Here is a 15456-nt window from a genome sequence, read left to right as displayed (position 1 = left end):
TATTTATTTATTTTTATTTAATTAAAAGCTTATTCCATTGTAGCTGAAAGATGTGAGTGTAAACAATAGATGATTTTCATCCTAATGAATTTTCTTACAATTCCCTACTTGAGGCACTAATTAAATGCCTTGGATGGGTCATAAATATATATATTACTTAAATTAAATACTAGGGTAAACTTGTCAAGGAAACCAATGGGTTTACTTTAAACCATCCATAATGGATTTTTGTTGTACAAAAACTATTTTTTCTCTTTGGCATCCATGACATTTGTCTTAAAAGTGTTGTTCACTCTATGTGCTAGTTTATATCATATTAGGCTGTCCTTGTGGAGTGCTAATGATGTCACTTGAGGCACACTTTTGTAGTCTTTAGCAAGCTGATATCTACTGCCCATTAGGTTTATTGTACCCTTTATAGGCCTTCCTGGTGGATGGCACCACAGTGTGTTTGTTGTTAATTGATTCAGTTATTTGACTGGCCTCTGTCTAGTCTTCTCTTGCAGTTTCACCCTATAACTGTGATATCCATATTTCTGACTCCATTCTTTGTTCATGTTACCAATTATTTTGGTGTTCCTATAATTGACTGGACTGGAACCTCTATGCTCATTAACACCTCCTCACACAAGAAGTGAGACGTGAGTGCTGACTAGGTTGTGAACATCTGCCATGGGTAAGGCTGAGCCTTAATTTTAAAAAAAGGTGTACCTTACTTACAACAAAATGTGAGCAACTTTACAGCTTCAATGATTTCAGCAAAAAATGTAAGTTCAGCTTTATGCTAGGTGGGAACATGTCCCAGAAGTACTCCACTAAACTTATGCTTAAACCGAGGGTGTTCTGATGAAGTTCAGATTGTGCACAAACAGATCCAGCCATCTAATTTTGTACCCACGTATTCCCTTAGATGTCTTCATTATTCCCATTTTGGATAACTATCCTGGTAGCTTTGGTCATAAATCAAGGATTGAGCCCCAATCCATCACACTCAAGCATACACTCACATCTAAATAAACAAGGTACATTTAGGGTCACTTATTAACCTAGTATTAGTGTCTCTGGGGAGAATATACAAGATATACAAGATTATACAAGAACTAACTTCTGTGCCACATTACCTCCTGTATTACTTTGTATTTTCTTATAATACTGAAAGAAACATTTTTCTGTTGAGCAGATGAGGCCAGGTATAAGTCCATCGTTTTTTGGTATAATATGACCAGAATACATAATTAGAAATGTAATCTTTATATTTGGAATATTTTATATTAAATTACTATATAAAATGTATCTACAATGAACTAGTCATGACTATGTTCTCTGAATTGGAAGAGGGAATTATTATTTTTTAACGACCATCAAATGGATTGAAGATGAAAGTTCAATAGAAGCACAGTGAGGGATCCAAGCTCCTTTCAAATGCTGTCTCTTTGTATTAGGCTAAACTGCTATAAAGCATGACAAGAAACTCCTGTTTAATACCTAAATTCCCAGTTCATCTGTACACATCAAAATATTGTAAAGAAAGGCTGACTGACCTTAGCATTTCTCCCTTTTGTCATAGGGCCCTCTGTTACTTTATACCAGGATCTTGGTAGCATTTATTTTGTGTGCAGAATTCCTAGTACAGGAAGATCAGCTGAACACTTTAATGCATTTCAAATTGTATAATAACCAATAATGGTGCACTGCACGATAACATACAGTGAATACACTTGACTTGAGCATTCATAGTTTTCATATTCTTTCTGTGTACGTTTAGCATTCATTTGCTCAGAGGTTGATACGCTGGCTGCTTCCTGAGCAGCTCTTCTTTTCTCCACCCTAGCGGCCCGCTTCTTCTCTTCTTTCGTCGGCATCTTTTCAAGTTAAAACTGATTAAGTCAGCGTTTGTGTTGCAATTACTCAGTACATTTTTCTTAATTTTTCTCTTAAGCTGGCGCTTAAGTCTTCAAAAATGATTTAATATATGAAGAGGTAGGGGAAGTGACAGTGAAGGTGATAGGGATGAGAACGGTGCCCATACGCATGTGCCACATGGCCGCCGTGCTGGCTGCTGCTGAGAGTTAATTCTACAATAAAATAAAATAAAAATAAAAAGAGAAATAACCTTGGAGGTCAATCATCACCCTGAAAGTGGATAGTAGACATCATGTAGTATATGTGTACCAGATTTCAGGTCAATAGGTCAAACAGTTTGCGAGCTATAGGTGATTTAAAATCCTGGACAGACAAACGGATAGCCACGGTAGCATATTATATAAGTAGATAATATAATAAATACTGTAATTATTAGACTAGCTCTGTAACTCATTATATTAGTAGTAAGCAGGGATTCACACACTTAAAACAGTTAAAAGTAACATAAGCATTTTAAAGCAGTGGCTGGCAACTTATGACACTCATGAAAATAGTTTGTATGCTTGGCACAAAAAACTGTTATTGAAAATGGATATTTGCACACATGATGAAGACTGCATGCTGCTCAGTAAAAAAAAAATCAGGCCTCTTTAATCTATTTAAATGTCTGACAGTAAATACGCAACAACCTCCATCACCACCTCCTACCCATGTACCAAAGACCTACATATGTGTATGGGTCAATGGCACAACTTAAGCATGCCAACCAAAAAAAAAGCTTTAAATGTTATTCCTATAAGGCATAATTTAAAACAAAACTTCTATAGGAATAAAGCAGTGAAATACAATGCACATAAAAGAGTGAAAAACGATGAGAGCTGTTATAGCCTCATATCAGTTGACAGGGGCTGAGGCTTAACTGCATGAGGCCCACCAGTCGACCCTGCTGCCTTTACAGTTCTTAATCTAGATTACATTACATTAAGGAGCTGCTAATTCATTTAAGTATACATCTAAAAACAGACCAGTGACCTAATAGTGTATATGTTTGTCATAAATATGAAAAAAAGATCAATTTAGATTAGACCATACTGAATGCATCTAAAAAGGAAGACAATAAGATGGTGCAGTGGTGTGTACTTCTTACTCTCACAGTTCCAGAACACTGGATTTACTGACTGGAGTTCACCGACTGTGTGTTATTGATCATTGTATGTCAGTGTGTGTGCTGTCCTCCTCGTACTCAAAGACTTGCATTTTGGGTAAATTAGCATCAACAAATTAGCTTGGTGCAGTAGTATGTGTGCCCTGTGATGGACTGCAGTCTCATCTAGGGCTGCCACCTGCTTTGCTTTCAACATTTCTTTAATGTGCTCTCAGCCCTCTGTGACTCTATTACTGCATAAGGTGACATGGTATATCGAGGGAAGCCTTAAGTGATCCCTGAACCCAGGATGAATATCAAGTGGACCAAAATATAACTATATAAATATCCATGTCTGTCAAGTTGGGCACCTGGTGTGCATTGCTACATAACTAATCAATGAAATCTGCTTTTACTACACATCCTCTTTCTCTCTTTTTCTGACCACTTTTCCTTTCTGCCTTTGACTCTCACTTCACACTGACTAGAACACCCCAATGGCCCCAGGAGTCCTTGAGTACAATGAAGCCATGGACAACATATAGGACCACCACCCTGCCATCACCTATCAGGACTTCAAAACCCTTGTCTAATGTATGTAGATTCCAAACATCCTGGGGAAACTAACTCTACAGAGCTAATAAAAAGTATTCACCCTCTTGGAAGTTTTCCCATTTAAATGCTACACCACTTTGACAACTGATCCAAAGAAATAGGCTATTTAATGTCAAAGTGAAAACAGATCTCTGCAAAATGATCTAAATTAATTATATAAAACCCAAAATAATTGATTGCATTAGTATTTGTAAAGCCAAATAAATCCACTGTGAATGAATGTTGCGCAAAAATAAAATGTGAAAAGTTCCAAAGGGGTGAATGCTTTTTATAGTTGCTGTATATGGCACCCTGTAATATTATAGAGAATAACATGTGTCGATGGTTGTAGCCTAATACTTTTAATGTCATATTCACAAGTGTAACTAATTCCAGGGAAACGTCAGCCAGGGCATCTTATTGTCTGAGTTATTTCCAATGCAGATTAAGGGGAAGTGCATTCATGCCAGGAAGCACTTCTCTACTCAAACAATTTGGAATCTGGAACAAACTACCAAGACATGTAGCTGCAGCAGAAGCCACAGCAACCTTTAAGAAGTATCTGGATGAGATATCGGAATAACTAACCAAACAAGCTTGTTGGACTGAATGGCCTCCTCTCATTTCTCAAACTTCTTATGTTTTTATGTTTGATGTTTATATATCCCTGCTCCCAACTGAGTCCATTTTCACAGTGTATATAGTTAATGGCCATTAGTCATTTTAAGTGAGTGCTGGTAGGTGTGTGCCCAGTTCTGAGAGGTTAAGAGAATGAAAACTCTTTATTCTTAAGCATAAATTATATATATATATATATATATATATATATATATATATATATATATATATATATATAGTGGTAGATAGGGGGCACTCTCGCTCCCTTGAACCCCTTTCCACGACTCCAGACACCAGGTAAAAGTCCCAATAATGACTTCATTAAATCTCCACAGTGTACGAAACACCCTCTCCTCTACTATACTCATATAAATATTCAATAATCACAATAATAAACAATCCTCCACTCTTAGACGCGTTGCCACCCTTCCACCCAGCTCAGCTCACCGCTTGGGAGCTCCCATAGTCCTTTTATATCTCCTGCCCCGGAAGTGTTCCTAATCCCCAGTCCATGTGACTCTCAATCACTTCCTGGTCAGGTACAAGTTCTTTTCTTCACCCCGGAAGCATGTCATTCCTCTTGTCCACGTGTGCTTCCGGGGCGTAGGGAAAATAGCCATTATTCCTCCCTGCAGCGTCCCCTAATGGCCCCCATGGCATCCAGCAGGGCTGCGCATAAAAACTCATTGTCCATGATGCCCTGCTGGTCTTCTGGGGACCTCCATACTGCAAGGAGGGCTTCACCTGGCCGCTTGGGGGGTATTGGCCGGGATAAACGGCCACCCATCCATCACAATATACCTGTATATATATATATATATAGTCTACTTCAGGACATCACAGTCTTTAAAGGTATGGATAAAATTGATTCGGCAGAATTTTTTAGCATAATTAGTAAATCACATACCTGTACATGAAGGTATCAGTGGAAATCAAGGGGCAATGAATTTAAAAGCAAAAGAATGTAAAAGCCAAGAATCATATCTTCATCCAAAAGGGTTATGGAAATCTGGGATAAACTACTAAGTCATACAATTAAAAAAAAAACAGAAACCTTGATATGTTTTAAAAAATTATCTGGGTCATATACTGTGACAACGTAGCCATTAGCTAACCAAACAGGTTTTATGGACTGAATGGTTTCCTCTCCTTTGTCTAATTTCTTAGACTGTTATGTGTGTGCCTTAAAATGCAATGTCATGCCATCCAGAGTTGTTCCTGTGTTGCATCTGTTGTTGTTAGGTTAAGTTCTAGTTTCCTGTAGACATGTCAAAGAACAGATAGCTATGGGGAAAATGGGGTTTCAGTCTCAACAAAGATTTATTTAAATGGCACCTAGCAAAACAAACATAATCACTCAGTGTTTCTCAACAAAAAACTCAAATTACTCAAAAGTCAGATGGTTCCACGCTTTTCTGGCATGGAGTGTCACAGCATGGGGGTAAAGTCATTATTATTATTATTATTATTATCCTCATCTGTCTATGCAGGTCTGTGGGAGGTTTTTCACAGCAACTCAAATTATATCCCACAGTTTAAAGTCATGCTGTTAGACTGTCTGTCAAATCTAAATTGGCCATGCGGCGCTGTGTGTTTGAGTGTGCCATGCAGTAGACTGATGCCACATCCAGGATGGGTTTCTGCTTTATGTTTTTTTGTTGTCAGGATAGGCTTCAGATTCACATAATCAGTTTCAACAAATGCAACAACAACAACAACAACAACATTTATTTATATAGCACATTTTCATACAAACAGTAGCTCAAAGTGCTTTAGAATAGAAAAATGAAAGACATAATTATAAAAATAAATCAACATTAACATCGAATAAGAGTAAGGTTCAATGGCCAGGGGACAGAAAAACAAAAACTCCAGAGCTGGAGAAAAATAAAATCTGTAGGGATTCCAGACCATGATACCGTCCCTCTGGGAACCTAATAAATGAAATACAAATGCAGAATGATTGTAGCTTATAGTTTTCCTAAAAGAGCAAAAAGAAAGTTTGTTTGGGAAAATAGCCACAATCGATAATTCTGTATTTTGAAATGTCTCTTTGAATAGGAATACATGTACAAGAGCATTTTCAACAAAGCTGTGATAGTAAGGAACGATAAAAGTAATATAAATCAAAGTTGGCCACAATTATCAGAGCAAACGGCATGGCATTAAATGCTACTAAATCACATGTGTTAATTTGTGCCTCTAGCGCAACTTGTTTAGCACTCACCACAAGCAAATCCGATGGCTCTGCACACACACAGACACACACTTTTGCATGTTACTACAGTGCTTAAGGAGAGTAGAAGAAAAGCACTTCTCAGCAGAACAAATCCTGATCCAACTGTCCAAACACTATCTGACTCAACCTGAACCTGATAAGAGCTCCTAATGTGGAAAACATCCTTGACACAAGTCAAATGATTTTGGATTATATACTTATTTAGAAATCTTTTAATTATACTCATTTCAGTGTGCATTTTGCATATCTTATGCTGCTGCTCCTCCTAGCTTTCTGTTCTATTTATTTGATCGGTTCTTTCAAGTTTTGTGTCTCTTTAAGCTTTTGACTCTAGATGTTCACTTATAACAGATTCAAAAGAATTGCAAGAGAACCGAAAAGTATCAGGACTATGGGGAAGTAATTAACTGTAACAAATATAGCAGTGAGCAAATTATAGAAACAAAAGAACGTACAAACTAAATAATAAGTTATGTCAGTTTATTCTCAGCTCATTCCCCCTTTTATACAGCTACCTCATCAGACTCCTCCAGATCAATTTTGCATTACCATAAGGAACATTTTAATGCAGATCATGAACAAAAAGAGTACAATCCAATCCAGATCAATACTGCCTATAGCATCTTTGGTTCATGTTTTGTGTGTATCTATTTATACGCTTAATGAATGTGTAAAAAGAGCCTTAAATTGTTACCTACAATACTAAATTGTCCGTGGAAGATATTGACTCAAAAGAATCCTCTCGTCCTTTATTATATGAACCTAAGTTTAAGCTTTCTTTACTTTCTGTTCTGATATGGTATGGTACTTTCATACCATTGCTCAATGATCAGAGGTCAGATTAAGATCTGGGAAGAAAAACAGCATAATTATGATTTCCCAAGTGCCTAAATTTGAACCTGATTATAATCCATAGACATTTATCTGTTATAGGCCAATTTTCCATTCAGTGATGGAGAGTTAATTTCACTTCTGCAACATTTCTCAGTCTCTGTATACATTGCAAGTGCTCAGTTTATTTAATTTTTGACGATTTGGTGTTAGTGGATGAGCCGCCTCCTCTAACCAAAAGACAAGATAATGGCCTGTTTAGGTAGGACTACTTTGATTTACCTGGCTAATTTGGATATGAATATAAAATATGTATCACTCATAATTAAATAACTCAAAATCTAGTCAGTCAGTCATTATCCAACCCGTTATATCCTAACACAGGGTCATGGGGGTCTGCTGGAGCCAATCCCAGGCAAGGCATCAGCCCACAACAGGACACACACGCACACCCACACACCAAGCACACACCAGGAACAATTCAGGATCGCCAATGCACCTAACCTACATGTCTTTGGACTGTGGGAGGAAACCCACGCAGACACGGGGAGAACATACAAACTCAACGCAGGTAGGACCCGGGAAGCAAACCCAGGTCTCCTAACTACGAGGCAGCAGCACTACCACTCAAAATCCATGAAAGCCTTATATGCCTGAATACTGGAAATTAACACTGTTCCATTGGAAACATGGAGGGTCACACAGTGCATTGATTTACAAGAATAACTGATAGTGGAACATTCTAACAAATATCTACAACTACAGAGTATCTTCTCTAGCTCATGTTTAAAATATATTCTTACTTCTAAACACACATGCTGAGATATTTACTTCCTTCTAAAATGCAATACAGTATATATATTTTTCATGTACCTCCAGAAGTGCAACTTCCAGAAAATGTGCTGATGTTTTGCTAATAAGATGATGTCAAGGTTAGCAGAATCCCTTTATCTCCTCTTCACTTGCCTTGTAATGATAAATGAAGTATTTTGTCATTTATCTTCCCAAGTTCTATTTCCTTAAGCCAACAGCTAAACATGCTGTCACAGATGTGGGTTTTGGGTGTTTAGAAGGGGTAAAGAGCAGAAGGGATACAGTAGTAAATTACCCCAAGTCATAGGAGAGTAATGCATGATATTTAGCTATGAGACATAACTGAAATGTTTTGGGTGTAGGTGGGCTGCTCAGAGATAATGTGGTAATGACATGACAGCAGCAAAGAGGCAAGGAGCCATCAGAGGGTATTGGGTTTAGTTTTGTTGACTCTGAATCTCCTATTGCAGTGTTCAATGGAGGAATTGGACCTCTGGCTTGTGGTGCCGGAAAGTTCTAATTTTGTATTCCCTATCAAGATGTCTCAAATAAATGATCCAGAAATGTCCATGTTTTCTCATCTAAATATTCCAGACATTTCAGGCTCTGAAATGAAAAATGATGTATTATGAAATACGTAGCATGATACATGCTGCCCACAGCATTTCCAAAGTTTGGATTCTGATAAGTACACTGCATGAATGCATAATTCTTGGCAATCTCTAGCATGCAGTGGATTCAGTGAAGTTTAAAACATCTTAGTATTCTCTCCAACCATCCTTCGATATTCAAACCCAAACATCCATCTTCAGAGAACCAGTGACTATTCCAGCACACTGTGCTCAAGCCAAAAAACCTTGGGCAGGTCACCAGCCTGTGTCATGGCAATCTGACACAACCTCATGCAGTGCCAGTTTAGACTCACCAATTGGTTTAAATTGTTGGTGTTCAAGGATAATAGAAAAAAGGTTGAGAGCAACAACAGTGAATAAATTACAAGTGCAAGCGGCATACTGACCAGGACAACAAAGTCCAAATCATATGTGCACCATAAGAACAATACTGAGAAAAGATTAGAAAAAAATATAACTGGAATTTCTTAATTTAAAAGCGTCATTTAAAGCAGTAATGTGAAGATACAGCATGTATGGGAAGCATTAGGTGCAATGGAAGTGCCAGAAAAATAAAAAGGAATATTTAAAGTATCAATCAAGAATGTGTAGGAATGGTACAGTTAAATGGGCAAATATCGGAGCAATGGAATATGAGAAAAGGTGTCAAAATCCCAGAATTGCGTTTTCTCTGTTACAGATAATAAAGGTATCTGGCATGTATTTAAAGAAGAAGCCAAGTAAGGACCAATAAGGCATTTGTTTCTTAAACTACAGACTCTATGTCCTTCTTCTCTTATGCAGTCACCCATCTGGACCTTCCCCTTCTTTTCTAATGCTGGTTTGCTCTCTTCTTTCAAGACAATAACATATACCTTTGTATGAAATCTTTAGTTTCTTGGCAATCTGTCATATAGAGTGACCTTCATTCAAAAAAAAAAGAACAATGTACTGACATGTTTCTTGAGAAATCTGTTCATTTTGTCCATTTTCAAACCCAGAACTGAACTTTAGGAATGCCAGTGCCTAGCAACCCAAATGAACAGAAGGACAGCTTTCAGTGGTGTTATTGCATTTACAAAGGCTTCTCTAATAATCAATTAGCATATAAACATGACTAACTAATTAAGGACAAGCTAAGAGAGTTTACTTTTAGGACAGTGAAGAAATTGCTGCTGAAAGTAAATAATAATTTTAAAATCAGTCATTTCAAGCAGTAATGGCCTTTATACACACTGGCAATGCCTTGACTATATTTTTAAATCGCTTGAATGGTATCTTGATAATAAAAGGGATCAATTTCTATCAAAACATATATATTGCATATGAAACACACATATAATTCAGTATAACATTCAGATTTAGTAAAGATTCATGAGCTCCATTAAACTAAGAGTAGGAGAAAATTAAAGGCTTAAACAGAAACTGTAAATGCAGCATGATGAATATGAAATTTAAAATGTGCATGATGTTTTAAATCAAAATTACCACCACTGCAATATGTGGAATCACTAGTAAAATGTGATAAATGAACAAAACAAAAGTGTAATATGCAGTTGAAATTACTTAGTACAGAATGTATTCAACCCTACAATATTGTATTTTGGCACATAAGTCATTAGAACGGTAATGAAATATGGTGCAATCCAGCTAAAAGTGTTTTACAATGAGTGGGGTTTATTACTAACACATTTCTTCTTTTAATATTTCAGTCAGTTGGACTCATTGCATTATTCATGACACTTTTTTCTCCATGTATTTAAGTATTTCTCATGTTTCTATGGATAAACATCTTTATGAACTGCCGTTTAATGACATTCATTACGCACTGAATGCTGGGGTTTCATGAATTCCTGCTATTGTGAAGACTGCACATTTAATCCTGCTGATAAGCTATCTCTGGCTGATAATGATGACACTAAATCTGGAAGCCTTGGAGCTAACTGCATGTCTGTCAATCTGTCTCTGCAGGAGATCCAGCCTGGTGATAACAACCAAGCTATACTGGGGTGGAAAGTAAGACATCACTTTATTATTATTATTATTATTATTATTATTATTATTATAATGTCCTTCACTGTAATGTTTTTTCTGCCTTTATGGCCTGGTACAAACCCTGGTCCTAATGTCCTAAAGGTTGATGCTTAGAACACTCCTTATATTATTATTAATTGTAGTATTAGCAGTTTATGTAAGTATTATTTTTATGGAAATCAATGAGAAGTCAAACAAAATGACACCTTTTATTGGCTAACTTTTTTGCAAGCTTTCGAGGCAACTCAGGCCCCTTCTTCAGGCAAGATGTACTGTAATCTTTTTAGTCAGCCAATAAAAGGTGTCATTTTGCTTGACTTCTCACTACATTCATAATGGCTAACACGGTACAACACCCTAGTATTATGGAAATTAAGTAAAATAGATACTATAGTAACAGTGAGTCTAATGAAGTGTTAAATAAGCAACATATTTTGAACAGATAAGTCAATAGACTAGTTAATAGTTACTGTATATATAAGAGGAACCTCTGTTTGTCACAATAAAAATGAACCACTATGATCAAGATTAGAGGACATAATTAATTTGTTGTCAGTATATTTTATAGTGTGATTAATGTGTTAAAATGTTTTCTCTTAACTGGTAACAGATAATAAAGGGAACGCAAAGTATCAAAGAAACAAACTCATAACAAACCGTAGCTTCTCTCTACTGCCCCTTACATAGGCCCTGTTTGAGACTCTGAGAAGAGGGTCTCACAGACTTGCCCATACTCTTCAGCACCACTATAAACTAAGCAATAAAAAGTTCTCTCTTTTTCTCTGTCTGGCATCATTACCTTCTTCACTTCAATGAAGACCCATAATATTCAGCTGATGAAATAAGAGCTCTTCAGCTGCAGTGCAGATGCACTAACACTGTGTTCTTCAGTCTTGGTATTATATTATTCAGTGGCTGAGTACTGCTGTGCCACATGAGCTAGACCAACATACACAAGGCTGGTAGACATACAGCTGAGTACAGCAATGTGCATCATCTCTAATACATTTTGACCAACCTAGCTTCCCTGGCTTCCAACATTTCTCTTTCCAATCTATGCAAAAAAAACTCCAAAACATCCTCCGAGAGCAACTTCTCCCAACCATCCTAGAACAGTTTGGTGATGAACAATGCCTTTTCTAGGATAATGGAGCACAATGCCATATAGTAAAAGTGATAACTAAGTGGCTCGTGGAACAAAATATCGAAATTGTGGGTCCATGGCCAAGAAACTCCTGAGACTTTAATCCCATTGAGAACTTGTGGTCAATCCTCAAGAGGTGGGTGGACAAACAGAAACTCATAAATTCTTACAAACTCCAAGCATTAATTATGCAACAATGGGCTGCCTATCGGTCAGGCTTTGGCCAAGAAGTTGATTGACAGCATGCCAGGACGAATTGCAGAGGTCTTGAAAAAGAAGGGCCAACACTACAAATATTGACTCTTTGCATAAACTTAATGTAAATGTCAATAAAAGCCTTTGAAACTTATGAAATGCTTGTAATTATACTTCAGTATACCATAGAAACATCTGACTAAAAGGTCTAAAAACACTGAAGCAGCAAACTTTGTGAAAACCAATACTTGTGTCATTCTCAAATCTTTTGACCACAACTATAGAAGCTCAACCCCTCTGCCTTGGCATATGCAAAAAATAATAATCTATATATATAAAAGTCAATGGGTGTATGTTCCAGCATCATGTCCAAACGGCTGGAGCGATTTTCATGAAACGTGGTAAACATGTTTCTCATTGGTCAAGTAAAAATACTGTAGGTTGAAATTAGCCCTAACCCACCCCCTTCTGGGTAGGGTGGCTGCTGATCTTGTGGTCTTGTATGCATGTTATCATCCAGTTGACACTCGAAACGACGGAGTGGAACGTGGCCCGGACATAGACAGGTAGACATGTTTAAAAGCACCACCACATGTTTATTTTCACTATACACTGTTATTTACAACTGTGCACACAACCCAAAAAACTCCCCAAAAGTCCAGGCCTTTCACAATGCCTCTTTCTTCACCTTTTTTCGGGCTCACTCCACTCCTCTCCTCCAAGACCTCGTACTTCTTCCTCCTGACTACAGCCATTGAATGGAGGGAGACGGCCCCTTTTATCCCCAACTGGATGTGCTCCAGGTGCCTCCCGATTAGCTTCCCCCAGCACTCCCCAATGTGGCGGAAGTACTGGCTGCATACCTGGAAACACTTCGGGTGTCCCTGGTCATCTTCCCCCCAGCACATCCAAGACTCCAAAGGCATTGGAGCGCCCCCTGGCGGTGACCACGGGCCCCTATAAGGTTGAGCTTGCAAGCTCAGTTCCCACCGTCCCCAAAGCCACCAGGGCGGTTGCCCCCACGTGGTCTGGGGGAGGCGTAAGCCCTCCTCTGGGGCATCCCGACTGCGTACCACCCCCAGCCACCTGTAACAATATATATATATATATATATATACTAGCAAAATACCCGCGCTTCGCAGCGGCGAAGTACTGCCTTTAAATTTTTATTAAGAAGAAAATTAAACCTTTCTAAACTGAGGGAAAATATACCAATAATTATTTGTTAAGGATCTCTTTGTATACCACATTGTGAGTTCAGCCCTCCAGTTGTAATATGACTAAGCTGTGCCCTGAGCTTACTCTTGAGCATGCAATGAACAGTTGGCCATTTGAACAGTAATCTTGTTTCAAATCTCACAGATTGGATTGCTGCTGTCATAATCAGTTTGAGTTTCATGGTTTGTTTCAATTACAACAGTATTTGTAGGACTTGTGTTGAAGTGACATTTGGCATCTGTCAAGCGTTGTAAGTATACAACCGGTTTCATCGATAACTTCACATCCAGCTTTTGAGAGTTTAAACATTCATAAACATCAAAGTGTCCACTACTGAAATCGTCACCTGTGAATCTAAGATGTTTAAGAGGCATTGGCAGTTGTCGAAAGGCATAAAATATTTGGCCATTTCGGTACACTTGAAAGCGACAACCGAACAATTCAGTGGCATCCATCAACTCACATGCAGAACCATAGGTGAAGGGCTTAAGCATTTCACTCTTATAGTGCTCCTGTGTAGTATAATTATCTCCTGTACCGTCATCAGTCCACACCTTGAACCTGTCCCAGTCATTCAATACATAAGACACAATGTTCCTCCGGATATCAAGAGTGAGCCTGATATGGCCGTGCAATATGTAACAAAGAGAATGGAAAAGGTAGGTGCCATCTCCGGGAACCCACTCGGTAAATGACAGTTGTTTGATCGAAGGTGATCACCTCGATAGACATGTTAATGGGGGTACGGTTGGAATGATAAAGGAAATGGGTACCTGAACAATGTAAAGTAAGTCTAAAATACCTACACAATAACTATAATCATAATAAACGAACAATAAAACAGCGGAGAAGCCGTGGAATAAATAAAAAGGCTGTAGTTATCAGCAGGGAGACGTGAATCCCATGGTGAAGCGAGGAAGGGAATGTAGAGACCGGAGTGACGGACAGCCTTATATAGACAGGCAGCCAACAACGTGGGAGGCGTTGGGATGGGGGACCCAACGCCGCCTCACACGGTGACCAAGCTGCAGGCTATGGACGTATATATGTACGTAAGTAGGATTCAGTTAGCGTTGGGAACCCGCGTACCAAATTTCTTGAAGATGGGCCCATAAGTAACAAAGACTGTTGAAAAGTTCAATATGGCAGCCGACAGTGGCATCATACCACCAAAATAAGTACGTACACTGGTTTCAGTTAGCGCAGGGAAGCCACCAACCAAATTTCGTGAAGATGGGGCCATAAATAAGAAAGTTCAACATGGCGGACGTTGTCGACCGTTATGACCGTTACCCGTAGAATTTCGAAATGAAACCTGCTTAACTTTTGTAAGTAAGCTGTAAGGAATGAGCCTGCCAAATTTCAGCCTTCTACCTACACGGGAAGTTGGAGAATTAGTGATGAGTCAGTGAGTCAGTCAGTGAGTCAGTGAGGGCTTTGCCTTTTATTAGTATAGACTAGCAAAATACCCGCGCTTCGCAGCGGAGAAGTGTGTTAAAGAAGTAATGAAAAGAAAAGGAAACATTTTGAAAATAACGTAACATGATTGACAATGTAATTGTTTTGTCATTGTTGTGAGTGATGAGTGTTGCTGTCATATATATATATATATATATATACATATATATATATACATATCTACATATACACACATACATATACATACATATCTACATATATACATATACACACACATACATATATATACATACACACATATATATAAACATATATATACATACATATCTACATATATACACACACAAACACAAATACACATATATATATACACATATATACAGTCTTTGGGGTGCGAGCAACTGTTGCTGGGGGTGCCAGAATCCATGAAGGAAGAAAAATTAAAAACAATATTTGTACAAAATCATAATTTATTTATCCATTCCTAAATAATTAAATGGGCATGCTATTTCGTATCAGTGCAATACGCTGTTTGTTACGTGCAAGTCTGCGTGGATATTATGAACTATCGTTTCTGTTCAAGTTCTATTTAAAGTTTAAATAGAAGGAATTTTTATTTAGTCGACAGAATATTATTCCGGAATAAATCAACTCAAACCTTAAATAACTTATAATATTTTGCTCCCCATAAAAATATATCCTGTCTAAATTATACAAGTTAGAAATAAAGTAA

The 15456-nt window shown here is 37.8% G+C and overlaps 1 protein-coding gene across 3 annotated transcripts in view; it reads left to right on the top strand.

The window, feature by feature from the left end:
* Positions 1 to 15456, top strand: part of kcnab1a (potassium voltage-gated channel, shaker-related subfamily, beta member 1 a) — a 409855-nt gene that overhangs the window by 305849 nt on the left and 88550 nt on the right. For all 3 annotated transcript variants that reach the window (XM_039757295.1, XM_039757283.1, XM_039757287.1), the window contains exon 6: positions 10685 to 10729. In XM_039757295.1, the coding sequence (XP_039613229.1) occupies positions 10685 to 10729 (45 nt within the window). The remainder of the gene's footprint in view (positions 1 to 10684; positions 10730 to 15456) is intronic.

This window comes from Polypterus senegalus, chromosome 1 (assembly GCF_016835505.1).
Source record: "Polypterus senegalus isolate Bchr_013 chromosome 1, ASM1683550v1, whole genome shotgun sequence".
NCBI lineage: Eukaryota > Metazoa > Chordata > Cladistia > Polypteriformes > Polypteridae > Polypterus > Polypterus senegalus.
The sequence above is the reverse complement of the archived record's forward strand: the minus strand, read 5'-3'. Positions and strand labels throughout refer to the sequence as shown.